We start from the raw sequence: 20,000 nt of genomic DNA, 5'->3' as shown, positions 1-20,000 counted from the left end.
CTTTGTCCACTCAGCCTTAAAAAATACGTTTTTTTTTTTCCTCCTGATTTAGAGGCTGGTGAGCTCCAACACATCCCATAATTAACCTTCAGAAGGAGCCGATAACCATCATTCTCACCGCATAGACGGATCCCATAACGCGATCAGCATCGATGTTCCTCAGCTTCACAAGGATCATTAATAACCTCATTAATTGTGGCGAGACTGATCTTTCAAACGGGAGGAACGAGGATCCACCCTACCACACCGCCTCGTTTTCGTCGAGACCCGTGCTCAGGCCTCCCCTTGGTGACGTGGTGTCTCACTGCCCGTCTAACAGCACTGTACTGACGTAGGTGGCAGCGACCGGTGGGCCTGTAGAACCCTGCTGCTTCACATTTAGCATCGCCGGAACAGGAAGTGACAAAACACAGCAGTGATGCGGGAATAAATCGGATCGCGGTCATATCCTTCGCTAATAGGACATACCCCCTCTTCCTCCCTGTTGCCGTGTCTCTGGTAAGATGGGCTCAGAGCCCGTCTTCCTGCAGAGCCCGATAAGAACTCAGAGAAGCGCTCGACCCTCAGAAAGTCCCCTGGCTACACTGCGCGACGGCTGCTTGCGACACGGCGGCTGGGGTTCCGGACAAGAATCCGGATGAACCGCGTCGCTGCCCGGCCAGTATGGTCTGGTTCTGCGTAGGGGACTCTCTAATGCAATCAACAAGAGCCAACATTCCAGCCCTGCTTCACACACACACACACACACACACACACACACACACACACACACACACACACACACACACACACACACACAAGGACTGGCAGGAGAAGGCTGAGTAATCACGCCCCAGATACAGATGTTTTACTTACTAAACCTCACATAATTATCATCATAATTATTAATCAATCAGTCTCATTGATTAATCAGTCTCAAAGTTTATCAGGAATTTATTAGTTTCGATTGATCAGTATCATCAAATCAGAATCATCACATTCCCTAATTTTTAACTAAAAGAGTCACATTATTGAATTTTTGAAGGATTTAGTGAAGTGAAGGGTTAATTTGATCTTGAAGGATTTTAAACCGTGATTTCTGGCAACACCTGCAGTCCGAATGATATGAGAGACACCTTGGTGGGAATAAATGACAAATTTTTGAAACACAACTACTGCATGACACAAACAGCAGCATTCAGTATATTTTAGCGTGCGTGTGTGTGTGTATGTGTGTGTGCGCGTGCGTACGCAGAGGCCCCTGATGAAGGAGGGAGCAGGGTTTGATATCCCATGGAGAACAAAGGAAATAAATGTTGCGGAGTTTGAACAGCAGAGCAATGTGGTGGTATGTTAATGAGCTCAGCGTGTTGGTTCCAGCGTGATCTCAGAACAAAGGACAGCGCCACGGGGGAAGGCGAGATGATCGCGAGATATCATGCCTGTCTGTTAGTAAAGAGAGAGAGAGCGATCGAGAGATCGCATGCAAAGAGGACAGCACCAAAATCTCGAGTTTAAGGTTATGCAAACGAAGATGGTTTGGACATGTATAAATATATTAAAATAGTGCTTAACCATCAGAACTACATTCTTAATGAGACTGTGTTTAAATAACTATGCCCTTTAAAAATAAACCAGGGTCCTAACAGGAACCATGCCCAGATGTTCCATGTGTCACGTGCTGATTTTGAAGCCCAAAATTAGTGGAATGTCTGCCACTGGTTCTGTGGCGATGAAGCACAATGTCGTCCAGGTGTACTGGCAATTGTATGTCTAGCACCAAAATCCAGGAACGGGAGACTCGTCCGCCGTCTACCGAGAGGAAACCGATCAGCTTCATTTCAGGCCGCTCAAGCTGGCTTTAAAGATATCTGTTCTACTGTGCCCAAGCTTAATTAAAGAAATATGCTTTTCAGCTGTTTGTTGCTAATTGTCAACGTTGTGCCAATGGACGAAGGAAGAGAGAGAGAGAGAAAGAGATGATGGAGCCTCTGTTTGAGGACTAACCTTGCCGAAGGGAAAGGGAAAACCAGAGAAAGAACAAAGTTTTGTTGATCAAGGTATTTATGCCTGCGTTCTGTGTGCTATTGAGCACTCCCCCTTGGTTCCGCTGACGTGAGCTTGCTCTGAGCAGTGTTGGTGGTGTTGCCACCTGCTGGTTGGAATGTTACCTACACAGACTGATACAAAGAGGTACAAACAGAAACGATGCAGGATGCAGAAATCGAAACAGACAGATGGATACAGAGAGATGCAGACAGACACTGGCTGATATAGACTGATACAGATACAGACTGATACAGACAGATAGAGACTGACACCGATGGATACAGACAGATACAGACTGATATAGACAGATGCAGACTGATACAACCTGATATAGACTGATAAAGACAGATACAGACTGACACAGACTGATATGGACAGATATGGACTGATACAACCTGATATAGACTGATAAAGACAGATACAGACTGATATAGACAGATACAGACTGACATAGACTGATATGGACAGATATGGACTGATACAACCTGATATAGACTGATAAAGACAGATACAGACTGATATAGACAGATACAGACTGACACAGACTGATATGGACAGATATGGACTGATACAACCTGATATAGACTGATAAAGACAGATACAGACTGATATAGACAGATACAGACTGACACAGACTGATATGGACAGATATGGACTGATACAACCTGATATAGACTGATAAAGACAGATACAGACTGATATAGACAGATACAGACTGACATAGACTGATATGGACAGATATGGACTGATACAACCTGATATAGACTGATAAAGACAGATACAGACTGATATAGACAGATACAGACTGACACAGACTGATATGGACAGATATGGACTGATACAACCTGATATAGACTGATAAAGACAGATACAGACTGATATAGACAGATACGGACTGACACAGACTGATATGGACTGATACAACCTGATATAGACTGATAAAGACAGATACAGACTGATATAGACAGATACGGACTGACACAGACTGATATAGACAGATACGGACTGACACAGACTGATATGGACAGATATGGACTGATACAACCTGATATAGACTGATAAAGACAGATACAGACTGATATAGGCAGATACAGACACAGACCGACACAGCTATATGCTCAGAGACTGAGCAGCCTCACCCTCCTCTCCTTCGCCTCCAAAGGTTACGTCCATCAGCTCCCGTATGAAAATGTAGTATAATTAAAATAATTTGGAATATCACCAGAAATTGGAATTTCTGGACAACAACCTATTTCATTTTTGTAGAGGCCGCGGAGGCTTTGAGGGAGAGACTTTGTCAGGGACACTGTCCCGCCTGCCGAAATACGTTAACCCAAACCTGCGGGATCAGCTGCAGGGCTTACCAGCGTTACCTTCCAAAGCTCCGGTTTCCCACAGTCGTGCGTGTGCTGCTCCACCCGCTTCAGCAAGCCACACCGTGGCCAAAGCGCCGGACTCGGCGACCGAGGAAGTGCCGGGAACGTTTCCCAATGCGCGCGGCTTTCTAAGGCAGAACCCTGGCGAGCAGCACCAGCTGTTCGCACCAAGAGCTGCCCTGGGAATTGTTTTAAGCAGAACGTGTGAGAAAGACACGCTGAATTTTAAGACTCAATGAATAATTCATGCCTCTTAGCAGGAGAAATGACATCAGGAGAGTTCGCGTGGCGCGTGTGCCTCTATCTTTCTATGTGAGTGAGGAAGATGGAGTGTGTTTATGGTACACATGCACATGTATCTGTGTGTGTGTGTGTGTGTGTGTGTGTGTGTGTGTGTGTGTGTGTGTGTGTGTGTGGCCGGGAGGGAGGTCAAACGGACTTTTAGTTTCAAGTTTTACACACGTGCTGTAACGTTTTTCACAGGCCATTAAAGACAGAGGAGGTGGTGTCACAGAAAATGCAGAAGATTGTGTGTGTGTTTGTGTGTGTTGGGAGGTGTTTGTCTTTCTGCATGTATATCTTTTCCTCCATGTGCAGAAATAATGATATTTGAAGGGGGGAGGAGCCTAAATTCTAGCTGATAATTGGTTCATAAATGACCGGTAAAGACGCGAAGAGCAGAGCCGCATCTATTGTGCAAATGCAAGCTGCCTTCCAGGATTCTATAGTCCCCTGTTCAATTGCAAGCTGCCCTCCAGAATTCTAGTGTCCCCTGTGCAAATGCAAACTGCCCTCCAGGACTGTACAGTTCCCTGTGCAGTTGTAAGCTGCCTTCCAGGATTCTAAAGTTCCTTGTGCAGTTTGCCCCCCCCGCCATCCCCTGATGTCCTTCCTCTTCCTTAAGAACGCCGGCTGCCTTGAGCGTCTGCACTTGAGCGTCTGCATCGATTTCTGCCGGCAGAAGAGCAGCGAGCTCTCCAGCCTGCCCGGGCCTGCTGAGCGCCATCAGCTGGAGCGATCTGTGAAGAATATCTCACCTTTCTAATGCTTTCGCACTCTGATGAGACCGTAATCCGGAGCGCTCTGGCGCCAGATCCGCAGCGAACGCTCCGGAGCGGCCAGCGGTGAGGCATCCGTTTCAGCTGCGCTGTAGGATCACAGCAGATGTAGAGAACATCTGGGGGGAGGCAACATAACAAAAAACCCCACAGCCTTCAAATTAGGTCTCGCAGTGCAAAATGCACGTCTGTCAAGATTTATACTAGCTTAGCCCTACGGGGGTCGGTGCAACATTAGTGCACTTTGAGATCCGCGGAACACCCGCTCAGCGAGACGGCAGCCTCGAGGGCCGAGGAGGGTGAGTGCCAAAGACGATTGCATGATTGCATTACTTGTTCTGTACCACTTTATGAGATCACCTGCCCTCCAGAGAGAAATCCATTCATCAAGTCCTGTAGCATCCTGGCGGGACAGACTGCGGTCCGGGACAGCATCCGGAGGATGCTGGCTCTAGAGACGCTAGGCCCACGATTCCTGCCCGGTTGCAACTGCGGACATTTTTATTTATGTTACATTTTCAACATTTAACAGACGGTCATGCCCAGAGCGTTTTTACGGGAGTGCTCAAACCCTCTTCAACTGACTTGTTAATCAACCGACAAGTTGGATCAAGCGTTTAAGTGCAGGAAAGACGCTGTATCCATTCAGTTTGCTTTTGTTTGGTTTCCTGCTTTCCTCTTCCGGTTACTGGATATCAGCCAGACTGCAATGTTGAGACTGTGGGTGGTCCCTAACTGGAAAGTTCTCGGAGAGGCAGGGAGATTTGTACAAGAAGCAAAAGTGGTTGTGGCACTAAGCTCCATATGCCCCGCCCCTAAACAACAAATCTGTTCTCCAGGGGAAAAAGACAAACCAAGGCGTGTCAGACACAGTGGGGGTTGGGGCAAGCCCCCCAGACAGGAACCACACACACCACAACTATGGCTGTTGACGAGAAATCACGACTGCCTTGTGTAATCAGTGATGATACGTGACTTGGGATTCTTAATGCGATTCGTTATGAGGAGCTGGGCTGTGAATATGGGTGAGTGTGCACGTGGGTGTGTGCGGGCATGCACATGGATGTTTGTGAGTGTGTGTGTGCACACTGTAGACAGACCACAGCTTCACGCAGTAAAACTGATTAGTGGATTGTACCTGTGGAGTGCTGACTGAATGAACTCCGAGACAGAAGGAGAGGATCAGCACGCACACACACACACACACACACACACACACACACACACACACACACACACACACACACACACAGAAGGAGTGTAAGGAAATGGGGAGAGACAGATGAGGCAGGACTGGTGTGTGGGTTTGTTAGACAGAGAGGGAAAGAATGAAAGTAGGGAGTAGAGCAGCAATAGAGCAAGGGTCACCCCGCGACCTTTTATCTGCCGCTCTAATTATAGATCCGCCACAGGGAAGCTACTTCTGTCTTGCACCACAAACAGCAATTTCTCTTATAAGTTCTCCAAAATGTCAAATAAACATACTTCATACTGCGGTACATAAACCAATTATGTGGAGAGACCTCCGTCTCTCTCTTTGTGATTGGCTGACGTTATTCTAGTACAATATGGCAAAAAAAAAAAAAACTACTAAAAATTCAATCTACATTCTTGGAATTGTGGTGCAGACATGTTCAGACTCAATACCTTTGAATTTCCCAACAATACCGCACCACACAGGAGCACACACTGTACACGTGGCATCATTTTGGCATTACCTCCACCTCTACTACACGGCAAAGGCAGGAAGCAGACAGCGTTGGCTCTTTGGCTCCTGCATTTCCTCGCCGTCATTCCGCCCGTGTTCTGTCTCACCCAGAGCCGGCGCAGTCGGAACGCTGACACTTGCCAGAAACTTCCAGAAGCTCCCCTCAAAAGTTTCTGCAGTGGGAGTTTAACTCCTCCTTCCATGTCCTCTTACTTACAACTGCTACGTGAACTCTCCTTGGTTCTCTCCATTTTTAAACGCAGCGAAGGGTAAGTGACATTTCGCTGACGGTAACGCAGTTTTACTGTTGTCCTCCGTGGCTGTCTGAACCACTGCGAGAATAAAAGCACGTCTCTCTCTGGCGTGTCCGGGTGTTTGGGTTTCTTATTTTATTTTATTTGTTTACTTTTGTGCGGGTTTAGCTCATTTACGCGTCCCTTTGCTTGAGACTGAAGTTAAGAACCTCTTTCTATTGCTCCTGAGGTCTCAAACCTCTAACACACTCTCCACCGCAAAAACAGGGGCGGACGTTGTTTTTAAGCATCCATCGGTGGTTCTACCCACCCATAGAAGGGCCGTAACCCGCCGGGCAGAGTGGGGTTAGCGTATCGTTGTTTAAAATGCAGCGAGGCCCAGACGGACAGGCGCCCTACGGCGGAGCAGGTACCCTGAAGCATTTGGCCTTGGTGGGGGAAGAAACCGCCTCATTTCAGACTCCCACTTCTTGACAGCTTTAAAAAAAAATTTTTTTATGCGAGTTACTTGATGTTTTTCCTGCAGCAGTGTGACAGCTGAGGTCTGCGTGTTGTATTTTGAAAGGGAGAGAGCGTCTGGGTAGGGTGACCTGATTTAACTAAGGCAGCGTTAAACACGGTGTCGGCGGCACGCAGTAGACTCCGCTCAAATGCGTCATTTGTTACTATAAACTACTTGTTTACCTAATTGATTAATTAACTGACTTAAAGAGCTATGGCACAGCACTCGTTAACTGCCAGAACACCCCCCTTCCCCCAAAGTGATGGGGAGATTTTTCCCTCTGGGTAATCGCATGGCCTGAGCAATATGTGCTGGTGGGATCTTTAAAGCTGGTCTAGTAGCTGCTGCAGAAGCCAGCTTGTGATTGGCAGGTCTGGGCAATGTGTTAATGAACACACTGCCTGGTGCCAGGCAACACACTTACGCATCCTCCAGTGGAATATTTGACATTATGCTTGATCTTTTAGAAGATGTCCAGCTACTCGGTCTGGAGATGCTTCGCCTGTCTTTAGGTTCATTCATTTACACGGTTTGTGGGACTTCACATCGGCTAAGAGAATCTGCTCACTTATTCAGTGTTACCTATGGCAAGCATACACAGATTGATTTTCAACTCAATCAAGTTCATATGGAGTAGAGTGTTGCCAAGTGTGGAATAACATCTCCTTCTCATCCTTCTCCTCTGTTCTTCTCTCCATGCATCTCTCCCTCTATCACTCATCCATCTTCTTCTCTTCCTGTTTCTCTTCCTCCCCATGTGATTCACACCATTATCTCTCTCTCTCTCTCTCTCGCTCTCTCTCCATCTGCACTCCTCCGTCCTGCTCCAGAGGTGTGTGATGATGGGGAGTTTCTGTGTGCCGATGGGAAGGTGTGTGTGTCCGAGAGCTGGCTCTGTGATGGCGAAGCAGACTGCCCGGATGCCTCAGATGAATCATTCTTTCAGTGTGAGTCTACCAGGTTCATACACATCTCCTCAAACAGTCCATGCTAACATACATTTGTGTTTATAAAGCCTTTTATATGTCACGTAAAAGGTTTTTATAAACATCCCATGCGAAATGTTAATATATTGGTTGGGTATATTAATGTTTATATATCGGCTGGGTAGGTGAGTCTTTTTTTTTTGTGGTTGTTCAAATAATTTGCTCATGTTTTTTATGTAAACATATGCTATCTTTAGACAGCCATCCAATGTGGGAGTTGCAGTCAAAGCAAGTCTGACATTTTGTCTCAGCTGTGATATTCATGGTGTGAAACGTTCTCCTGTGCCAAACTAGACAGTGACAACAGTGTCTACCCATTCCAGTGGGCACCTGCGAGCGCGGGGCTTCCTCAGGTTCAGGGGCGACGGGCGTAACGGCAGCAGGCGGGCAGAGGAGGAAAGTTTCTGATCTCGCCAGAGCGAGTTTTGCACCCAAAGAGAAATAACAGCAGATCACACTCATTGGGTTTTAATGAGCAGCTCGATGGATGGGCGGGGCAAGGTGGACACCACGCCCACCATATAGACACCACTTCTATTTCACTGGCTTAATTCTCATGCCTTCATTATCCAGTCAAGTTTCCCTTACAGTGGATAAATCATAATGAACTAAAGTGCTTGTCTAATGAGAGAATGCAGTGAAACTGTCCAAACATGATGTCCTTATTTGTAAAGTGCCCCCCCCCCCCCCCCCCCCCCCAGTAAAATCTCATTTTAAATGGCGTTTCCAAATATACATGACTTTTTCCAGTGACTTGTTCTATTTTAGGAAACTGGACATCTTAATTCATCCTAGCTGTTCTTATCTCTGCACTTGTGTCATGAAGTGAGACAAGGATCCAAGCACTAGGCATCAGAGGGGCAGATCCAAACAGGAAAACCAAAGGCAGAATGGAGAAAGCAAAGGTACAAAATGGAAGACAATAAGTGTGGTCACAAAGGCAAAAAGGAGATCAAAACCAGAGAGACAGAGAGACAAAAACCGCTCAGTTTGCTTAGGCAGATACAAAACTTCACCATGAGGATGCTGGAGAAGGAGTAAACCAGGAAAGACTTAAAAGACTTAAAATTCAGGAGATGGTGAGGTAGGAGTGGCTGGTTGATAGTTCCGGATAGACTGATAGATAGTGTGGCTGGTAGATGTACAAAACTTCCCCCTTGAAGGGATGTCACCCAATGTCCCAAATCTTCAATGGCAAGGCCTTTGCGGACAAAGATCTGGAAGATCAGGGTATTCCTGATGTGGGAAGGCCAGATGAGTGAGCGATCTAGGATGTCATGGGCAGGGACCCATGTCTGTTCCTCTGGGCTGTAGCCTTGCAGGTCAAGGAGGTACTGGAGTGTCCCACGGCACCTTTGTGACCCTACCAATGCCTGGACACTGAGTGATTGCGCCAGTGGTTGAGGAGGAGGGGCTGTAGTTATCAGGAAATTTGGGAAAAAACAGATTGCTGGAAGTTGAATTCGGGTTGGGAGGACTCCTGGGGTTCCTCATTTAGACGAGAGAGAGTATCTGCTTCCGTGTTCTTAGAACTGGGTCTAAGTTACCAAAAAGTTAATTTGAGTAAAAAAATTGAGAGGTAAGGCATTTCTCAAGATTCTTAGTAAGGACCAAAAAGGGATGCTTAGCACCCTCCAGTCATTGGTGCTCCTACGGGAGTCTAATAGCAAGGAGCCGTTCCCCACGTCATAGTTACATTCGAGGGGGTTGAGATCTTTACTAATAAAGGAGCAGGGGAATAGCTGCTCAGGTTGCCTAAGGACAGGAGTGACAGTGAATGCTGTTTTTAGTCTGGAGAATGTTTGATAGGCCTCGGCATTCCAGCACAAATGTGACTGATGCTTTCGCCGAGGAAGTGGCGGCAGAAGCTTGCGAAGCCCAAGAAGCATCGGGGCTCCTTAAGAGAGTGAGGAGAAGACCATTGAGCGACTACATTAGCTTGGTCATCACTCATAGTGATTTCTCCTGGTGAACGCATAAGCCAGAAAGGAAATGGATTGATGATGGAACTGCCATTTTTCTGGTTTGGTGTAGAGATGGTGCTTTCTGACTTCAGACATGGAATATGTGCTCCTGGAGGTTCTGGTAATAGATGCCCAGGTTGTCTATGAAACAATGACATATTGATCCATTTCCTTCTGGAATATGTCATCCATGAAAGACTGAAAGACGTTGGGCGAGTTGGCTAGACTGCATGGCATGACCAGGTACTCAACGTATCCCTTTGACGTTATGAATGCTGTTTTCCATTCATCGGCCCCACAGCCACTGAAGAGGTAGACGGGCAGATGAACCCTTGCTCAACCCTTCCTTCAGAAATGACCTGATCCACGGCGTCCGTCTCTGGGATGGGCAGGGGCAAGACCTTTCTGGGGGCGAATGCTGCCTAGTAAAAGATCTATGGCACGTCCATCAGGTGGACAGTGAGGGGGTGGATCAGCAGCATGGCTCCTAATTATGATTGATTGATTAATTCGAATGAATGAATACATAGACAGAATCACAATAATCAGAGGGAACTAGATTAGGTTGATGATTTAAGGGCTATCTGTGAACATGGCTCTGATGGGAAAGGATAACCGGTTACTGAAACAAAAGGGGATCCAAGCCGTGAGATCACGGGAAGGCTAGTCTATAGATGGATTGTGTCTGGTCAGCCAGGGGGAGTCCCAGGATAAGTCGATCTCGAGTTTAGAGAATGATAAATAGGCGTATGGTTTGTGTACGCATGACCCAGTGATGACGGTGTGCATGAGAGGAATGTACCAATAAATGGACATGACCCAAGTCTAGAAGCTGGAGGTTGAGAGATTACTGAGGGCTCCAGAGGTTGGAGAAGCAGTTAGAGGTCCTTTGGATGGATAAGAAAGCCCTTGCAGCGGTCAGGAGTAGCAACATATCTCTCAGCTACGGCAGGCTGGACAACCAACTGAGAAGGAGCCGGCCGGACCCGTATTGCGGGTGGGAACGCAAGAACCTCGGCGAGTCTGTGCTGCAGGTCGGCAATAGCAGCTACCTGCTGTTCCAGGCGAGCTTGAACGCAGGTCGGATCCGCCAATGGCAAACTATTATGTCACAAAGTGAGACAAGGATCCAAGCGCTAGGCGTCAGCGGTTTTTCAATAGAAAGCGGCAGTACAAAGGGGCAGATCCAAACAGGAAAACCAAAGGCGGGCGCAGTCAGGAAGAAAAAAAACCCAGAATGGAGAAAACAAAGGTACAAAATGGCAGGCAAAAGAAGGTGGTCACAAAACCAGAGAGACAAAAACCGCTCAGTTTGCTTATCTCAGGCAGAAACAACACTTCACAATGAAGACTTGGGGAAGAGGGATTAAACAGGGAAGATAAATGGGAATAACAGGTGAAAGACATTAGAATTCAGGAGGTGATGAATGGGGTGGGCGTGGCTGGTTGATAGTTCTGGGAGTGCAGTCGCTAGATGTGACAAGTTGCTTAAACAAATATTAAAATAAAAGTGCTTTTTTTTTTGGTTTTATCATGTAGATACATGTACTTGAATTTACCTGGCTACGTAATATAGGATCAAAGGAATGGTTGCTACCGATTTGGTTCCTGAGGAGGGGCCTCGGATGTCATATCATGGCTGCAGCATGCGTAGAGTGTGCCAGGTGTGTCAAACCTCTGCACTTAGCGGCATCTGACGAGGAACAAACACCAACAAACACCCTTCCAAGCAGCCAAGAAACACAAACAAATAAATAAATAAATAAATGAATAAATAAATAAATAAACAAACCTTTCCTAACGCAAACCTTGAGTGATTGCTTAAAGTTCTGCTATTGTCGTGAGACTTCCAATACGGGCAAGCACTGCTTTGCCTGGCTCATAACTGACATTCAGAGCATCACGCAGTGAAGGTCTTAGCACACAGACCTGTGTGTACTCCAGTGGCTCTGTATAATGTAGCATAATGCTTTTCGTTTGTGTCGAGCGGGCCGGGCTTAGGCTCCGGTGATGCAAACCATCTGGTTTCAGTGCATGAAACTGTGTTTGCATTTGTGTGCATGTGGGTGTGTGCGTGTGTTCGTGCATATCTGCAGGTGTGTGTGTGTGTTTGTTCTTGTGCGTGTGCAGGTGTTCGTGCATTGTGCACATTTCCTGTATATGTTTTTTTGTGTTTGTTTCTGTGTGTGTGCGTGTGTGTGCGCGTGCGCGTGCGTGTATGTGTGTGTGTGTGTGTGTGTGTGTGTGTGTGTGTCCAGAGGGAGAGGGTGTGTAGCTGGTTCTGCAGAGTGTGTTGTTTAGGTGGCTGGGCTGAACAGTTTGAACAGCCTGTGTGTTACGTTTTCAGGTTCCGTTTTCTTTCATTGTGTGAACTCTCATGCTCTGCCAAGTTTGATTGGGCTCTTTGTTGGTGTGTTTGCTGGACATCAGAAAGGGCTAATGAAGGTAATTACAATAAATTATGCACAAGCACTTTCTCAATGATTTTCTCACCATGTCTCTCTCTGGCTGTCTTTCAGAGCTAAATCCATTCTGTACATTAATCTCCATGTGTTGTAGTCCCGGTGGGGGAGGGGGGTTGTCTTCCTGCTCCAAAGCTCTGATAAAAAAAAGTTCTGTTGGAAATAGGGAATGACGCCCCCATAAATGTTTCACCCCTGAATTAAACGGATCTTCAAGAGGCTCCCTGGAAAAAGTAGTTTAAGACATTTGATATGTGGTTTTAATCCAGATAATTATTAGCAGTGGCTTCATTCATATGAACTACATGGACATGCTTCCGGTCTGCGCCACTTCCTGTCATTTTCGGGTTAGCGATCTTATCTGTCCACCGTGCATCTCTGGTGCTGTTCGTATGTGAACTCTTGTGACACGCAGCCCTGGTGTGAACAGGTTCTCCGTATCTCCCAGCGGAATCGGTGCCGTTAGCATTTTAAACACGTTTCATTTTCGAGCCTCAAAAAGGTGTTGCATTTATGAGGATTAATTACTGGCTGTTAAATGAATGGAAGTCTAAGGGGCTCCGTGGTGCGATAAAGTAATGGGTGGGTGGGAGAAGGGGTGGCCATGTCGGAATGACCGCGCCATCCCTGGACCTGCGGTGGATTCCAGACAACTGGCCCAGGGGTCTGGGGTTTGCAGTTCCTTCTTAGCCGGTTAAAGGTCAAACCCACAGATTATCTCAATGCTTTTAATGTCTGCTCTCATCACCATAAAAGTGGTTTGTGCCTTTTAATGTGGGTGTGTGTGAGTGTGTGTGGTGGGGGGGTGTCTTTGGCACTTCAGAGCATCACCCCACAGGAGAGACAGCCCCACCCACTCCGGCTGTTTCATTTCAGCGTTAGTTTCTGTGATTAAGGCTGCAGTAAAAACAAAAGCCATATAAAATATTTTATATACATGTTAACATTAGAATTGACTTTTGCAGTATTGCTGCAATCACAATTGAATTGCGTGGAAATTACGAGCCTGTAATTATTTAGCAATTCAGTGCAGCCACTTAAATGCTGCCCGTTAATTGCAAAGATGCTCATTTAAATCAAGGGTGTGTGCAGGACTGCTCTTAATTTGGGCCTGATTGGGTTCTGCCTGGAGTACTCCTCTCATTTTAATCATCGATTGTCACTGCTTGACACATCCTTGAACAGAAATACAGATTTCTCCAAGGTGGTTCTCAATAGGTTTCTAAACTCAAGCATCTCACAATCAGACAGATTTGTCTTTCTGATCCCACTGTGCCCTGTGTTACATTCACTCATTCTCTCTCTCTCTCTCTCTCTCTCTCTCTCTCTCACACACACACACACACACACACACACACACACACACACACACAGAGATTCACACTTATACATGTGGTATACTGGTATAGGGTAGTTTGTGGTATTTCTCTTGGTTCTGTATTCATCTTCTTTTGGACTCTGTGCTGAGAGTTACAGGTAGTTTGTCGTCTCGGACCATCTGTGTGATTCTTAATCCCCTGCTTTGAATATTAAACCAACTAATCACAGGGAATTAGCATATCACCCATATATATTCAAATTATAATCTATTAGCACCTATAAACCAACCGATCTCAGGGCATTACCACACTATCCCTATACACGCTCATTTGGGAGGCCAGAGTGCCCGCATGGGTACAGTTCCATGTCACTGCAGTGTGTACAGTGAAGTACAGCATGCACGTGCAAAATCATTACTTCAGCAGCCTTATCCGCTGACGGAAATAAATGGGGGAAAATGTGATTTGCGGAGGTGTTTGAAGCACCACTGATGTGTGACTGAGCATTATGGGCCGCGCCTTAGCTTGGCTTATTAGCCGGAGTGCTTGGCCATGACCCAGGGAACAACGGCTTAAATTCCAGCTGACGCCTACTACTCGAGATGGCCTTGAGAAAGAGACATTGAACCCCAGGCGGCCCCAGGGAGAAGTTGAGGGGCTTGGGCCCCATCCGTGGGCCTCTAGTGCAAATCACTTTGGACAGAAACCTCACCTGAACGTACCAAGGCTGTGTCTTGAATGTCTCTCGGTGAGACACAGAAGTTCAGCGTGGCGAGGCAGCGCGAAACAGGTTTCAAAGGCCCCACGTGCATCTCCTGTATCTCCTCGATCTCGTCAAGCCCTTTAGAAAATGTGACACAAGACAAAAAAGCCGAAACAATGCTGTATAAAGTTTGTACATTGTCACCTGGCTTTTGCTTGTGGTGTCAAACCACCAGTAGCTCCTGTGAGTTCTCTCTCTCTCTCTCTCTCTCTCTCTTCTTAAGGAGGAGGAGATAGTAGTGATTAGAATGAATGACTGTCTCTGTGGTCCTAATTGCGGCTGTAAGCTCCCAGCAGCTGACTGATGCCCTAATGACAGCTGTAATTGGAGCACTAACACAGACAGCGTTAATGAAATATTCAAATGCCTTTAGTGCATCGTTAGCCACACTCTCACACTCTCTCAGTGGGCACAGGCGCAGCGTTCCTACCGCGGCACTTGGTGAAGTACTGTGCGAGGAAACGTCGATGTAATTTGCTATGGTTTCCGTCCACGGCACGCGACTGCCTGTGCTTGGCTGTTTAATACATCTGACTGAGCTCATGAACCACGCGAGCTGCATCAGGACTGTTTACTGAACCCATGAGGTTTGGGTGGTGCGTTGGTGTCGGGAAATCAAGCAGTGAATGGGAGGCAAAGTCCCGAACGCCGAGTTAAAAAGTTGTTGTGGACCTACAGAACTGTACGACCATTGTGTGAGGCTGCATATCCAGCTGGTATAATGATTATTATATTTGAAGAAAACCTGAGCATATCACTTAATTAGCTGCTTAACTGTCAGAGCTACACTAAACCCATCTGAGCATTTTTACAGGTTATTTTTATAGAACGGTATGTGTATTGGTGTGTGAGGCGGAACATAATTGGGAGTTGCTAGGCAGCCAATTTGCATTATGCACTCCAGAATGCCTCCGTGATTGGCTCGTTTATGCAAAGTGCTCTTGGCTGTTACACGCCAGTGGACGATGACGCACCAGGAGAGGGGAAGCATAGCCTCATGGTGTTAAGAGATCAGCCACTGAAGCTAGTCTCTTACTCCGCAATTCTTACTGCTGTTTTTAAAGGCCTTTGACTAAACAGTGATCTCACGGTTAAGAACGGCCTTATTGCTCAAGCAGCTGGCTGGGCTGATGGATCGTGCTTTAGAGGGTGTCTGTGTAGCAGAGCAAAAAGTAATAGAAAGCATGAGAATCTAGCAGCAAGTGGTGCAATCATGAACTGCCACCTTCTTCATTATCAAATTCTACAACTCCCTATCCTATAACAGAGACAAAGGGAGAGAGAGAGAGAGAGAGAGAGAGAGAGAGAGAGAGAGAGAGAGAGAGAGGCAAAAAGGAGGAAGAAGTGGGGTATTTTTGAACACTTCTCCCATTGGTTAGGATCCCTTTGGCTCTTTTGTTTGAGGCCAGGAAAGTGGAGCGGATCTGCAGTGGAGGCGTCCTATAGGGAGGCGCGTACGCGGGACTCCGCCCACTCCTTGACCTGGCCGGACCACCTCCGGAGACATACATGCTCTTACGGTGCCACCATCCCCTCACATCACAGTCAATGCTGTTGTGTTGGGATTTGATATCTCTTCTGTATTAATACTGAAGAATTGTCAGGGGTTGGAAGATAAAATGCCAAGTTATCCACCGTTAATTCTAGTGCAGGCATAGAAATGCTACAGTGCTCATCACCTCTGTAGAAGGTATAGCAAAGGTGCAAGCAGGTTTTTTTTTGTTTGTTTGTTTGTCTGTTTGTTTTTTAGACCATTGTAATTGGTTTAGACATGCACCTATCAGGAGCTTCAGAGTGTGGACCGATGCAGAATCACATACCTGTTTGTAAGTGGATCTGCATTCACACAGAAAATGAAGTCTATACAGTCTCATGCTCTGCAGCTCAGTTCGAATTTTGGGGAGTGATACCCAAACTCTTGTGTGGTTGTGTAATGCAGGGTTTGAGGAAGTCCTTTGATACTGTTGACCATGACGTGTGGTTGAGGTAAGAGCTCTAGGTTTTGACGATATTGCTGTAAAATGGGGTGCTTCATAATTGAAAGGGTGGAAACAATAAATGGATGTAGGAGACATTCTGTCTTTCCCTGGACCTGCTAGTTGTGGGGTTCCCCAAGGAAGTAGTTTAGGGCCACTGCTTTTCATTTTATATATCATTGATTTAAAATCTATATGTTAATTTGAACCTCTTCTATATGCAGGTGCAATATTATTCTCCCATAAATATGAGAGCATTCTAGAATATGGACTGAAGAAATTTTGAAATGGCAGAATCCATTTATTTACTACAAATATAAAAAAGAATAAAATCTTCAGGTTTTAATGTAGTTGTTGGGGATATTGTACTGGGGTCGGGAAAATAGGGTTTTGGGTAGGAAAACGGTGGTTATCTTAGCGGGAGCTTTGGTTCATGCTCATTGTGGTTATGCCTTTTGCTCATGGAGGCATTTTCAAGTACATTAAAAACTTAAGTACATCTTAAAACTTCTCAAAACAAATGAGTTCTCCCTATGAGAACTTATGTGGATTTGTCTCAGTGCTTAGATGGTTAAAAGTTCATTATAGAATTGCCTTGATAGAGTTGTGCAGTGTATATTGGACTGTACCATGTCTTAAATGTATATAGGACTGTACCATGTCTTTAACGTATATAAGACTGTACCATGTTTTTAACTTATATATAAGACTGTACCATATCTTTAACATCATTTTATATGGGTGAAAGATTTTCACACGTGTTCTACCAGAAGACGATCCACAGATATGTTTCCTCCAAGTTTTAAATGTAAAGTTGGCAGCAACTGTGAGCAACATCTCAAAATGACTGACAGCTTGCGAGGATTCAGACATGCTATTATAAAATGGTTAGGTGAAGGAAGAATTGCAAGTTTATGACTAGACTTAAAATGGTTAAGGATGCCTGGGTAATATATTTGTCCAAATTAAATGATTGTATTGACAATGCTTTTGTGTTATGGTGCCATGCAAATTATGTTTCATCCGTTGCCCAGTGTGGGTGGGTATGTGTGTGTGTCTGGACTTTGTGTTTTCTGATTGTTTCTGTTTTTATTACCACTTCTGAAGTGTGCTAAATGCTGTTTTCTTGAAAAATATGAAATGGTCTAATAAAAATCAATCATCCAAATCTGCCAAACGCTGCATGAGTTCCTAAATCACTGTCTGTTTTGAATCCCGTCATGTGCTCATACTGCTGAGGCGAAACCCGCTGTTCTCATATCTAACAAAATAAAAGTCCCAGATCTTTGGTAAATTGTCCACACCAGCTGCTTCATTGTCAGGAATCGTTCCTCTGCACGACATGAGAACCTCTGTATTAGCCCTCATTTGTGATATATTTATACAATAATTTCCGCTGTCTAGGATGATGGGTCTGGGACTGAATCTTTGTTATGCTGGTGTGCGACAATGTGTTCAAAAGCATCAAATAAGACTGAATTAAATGAAACTGGCCTGAAATCACAGATACAAGCAAAGGTACTTCCTGGTAACTCCCGATATGGAAAGGCCCCCCTCCCTGTTGCTGTGAGACTGGCCTCAGTGATAGGGAGGCCTTAGTTTTAGTCATCTCATTCTTCATTTTGTTCATAGTGTTCATTCTGGAGCTTCTCTGAGGAGGTGATCTCCATCATCATGTCCTACCTACTGCAATATAACGTACCAACCGAATTGGGTGGCGTTTGTTGATTTGCGCGTAATGTAGCTTGAAAAAACACTTTGTGTGTGCGAGCGACATTCCCGCTTCCGCCTCAGTGCCCATTAGAATGACTGAACTCGCGGTTCGGCTCGCGACGGGAAACTAATGAAGAAGCAGAAATGGGCGCAAACGCCGAGTGTGAGCTTTAACATTTCAGGAAACATCCCGATTCTTATGCCATGCAGACAAATGCTTGCACTAAGGCTGTATTTAAAGGAAATGTGGCATATCTTCTCATACATGAGGTAACCTCTCTCTCTCCCTCTCTCTCTCTTTCTCTCTGTCTCTCTCCTTCTCTCTCTCTCTCCCTCTCTCTCTCTTTCTCTCTGTCTCTCTCCTTCTCTCTCTCTTTCTCTCTGTCTCTCTCCTCTCTCTCTCTCTCTCTCCCTCTCTCTCTCTTTCTCTCTGTCTCTCTCCTTCTCTCTCTCTCTCCCTCTCTCTCTCTTTCTCTCTGTCTCTCTCCTTCTCTCTCTCTTTCTCTCTGTCTCTCTCCTTCTCTCTCTCTCTCCCTCTCTCTCTCTTTCTCTCTGTCTCTCTCCTTCTCTCTCTCTTTCTCTCTGTCTCTCTCCTTCTCTCTCTCTCTCTCTCCCTCTCTCTCTCTTTCTCTCTGTCTCTCTCTCCCCCTCTTCTCTCGCTCTCTTTTTCCTCTCCCTCTCTCTTTCTGTCTGTCGCTAGGCCCCCAGCGACAGGCTAAGGTGACCTGTCCCCCGAACCACATACAGTGCGTTGGCACGCGCAGGTGTGTGCCGTTCTCCGGGCTGTGTGACGGCGTGGACGACTGCGAGGATGGCTACGACGAAGGCGTCCACTGCCGAGGTACCCCAGCTGCCTCCGGACCACAAATAGAAGCCAGTGGGGAGATAATTAACAGGCCTCTCCATGCCAGTCATTAGGTGTCCATGCTCTACACCTGTATCACACACCTGACCCAGCTCACGCAGCGCATCATAATTAGCTACGGAGTTCAATCAGGTGTGTTAAACTAGGCAACGCGCCAAAATGTGTCAGGGGGTAAAAACATAGAGGGTCCCCAGGAACAGAAAAAGGAACACTGGATTAGTGTACTGCAATGCAGGTGGAATCTGTGTGTGTGTGTGTGTGTGTGTGTGTGTGTATGTGTTTGTATTTGGCAGTGTAGGGCATTTTATTGCCAACCTACTCACTAGCAGCGAAGCTAGTTAATGATACAGACCTACAGGGCTATGAGTGGGTTGCACCCAGAGGCAGGACGCCTGTGTGCTCTCCTCTTCAGAAGCAGAGAACCGCTCCACGTGGGCTTCTGAAGTCTGTGTGTATGTGTGTGTGTGTGTGTGTGTGTGTGTGTGTATAGTTTGTATATATCTTGATGCGTTTGATCAGGTCTGCTAATTAAGGTGATATCTGGCCAGGGTTTCAACAAGGATATCCAGGATCCACTTATTTTCTGGAGGAAATATCACCCCTCACGCTGCAGGCCAGCAGCCCCTCCCGTCTGATCTGTCCAGGTCTGGGGACGGAGGGTAGGTGGAGGGTAGGCGGAGACAGTGTGCTGTGATTAGAGCCCCCTCTGCTTACATCAGGTGGGCTAAGGAACGTCACATACGTCAGCGCATAGCAGTTCCCACTGACCATGTCCAAACACTCGCATGCTGGTGAGGTTCTGCTTACTTCTGCACGGGAGTGTGTGTGTGTGTGCGTGCGTGCACAATTTCTTGTCTGAAAGCTTCTGTTATCCTTTGATAAATTATTGCCGGTGCACCTTGGCAGGGTTGAGAACAGCTCTCTTGTCTTGAGAATATGTGTGTTTAATTATGGCTGTAATAAATGAACGTATGGGTGCATTCATCAACTTCACCTCACAGTGACCTGCTCCGACACACACACACC

General features: G+C 46.2%; 1 protein-coding gene across 1 annotated transcript in view; it reads left to right on the top strand.

Annotated features, from left to right (window-relative positions):
• Positions 1–20,000, top strand: part of lrp1ba (low density lipoprotein receptor-related protein 1Ba) — a 228,376-nt gene that overhangs the window by 20,636 nt on the left and 187,740 nt on the right. The window contains exons 2-3 of the mRNA XM_035520966.1: positions 7,757–7,873; positions 18,810–18,950. Of these exons, the coding sequence (XP_035376859.1) occupies positions 7,757–7,873; positions 18,810–18,950 (258 nt within the window). The remainder of the gene's footprint in view (positions 1–7,756; positions 7,874–18,809; positions 18,951–20,000) is intronic.

This window comes from Electrophorus electricus, chromosome 21 (assembly GCF_013358815.1).
Source record: "Electrophorus electricus isolate fEleEle1 chromosome 21, fEleEle1.pri, whole genome shotgun sequence".
Classification (NCBI taxonomy): Eukaryota; Metazoa; Chordata; class Actinopteri; order Gymnotiformes; family Gymnotidae; genus Electrophorus; species Electrophorus electricus.
Note: the sequence above shows the minus strand (reverse complement) of the source record. Positions and strands in the feature narration are given on the sequence as shown.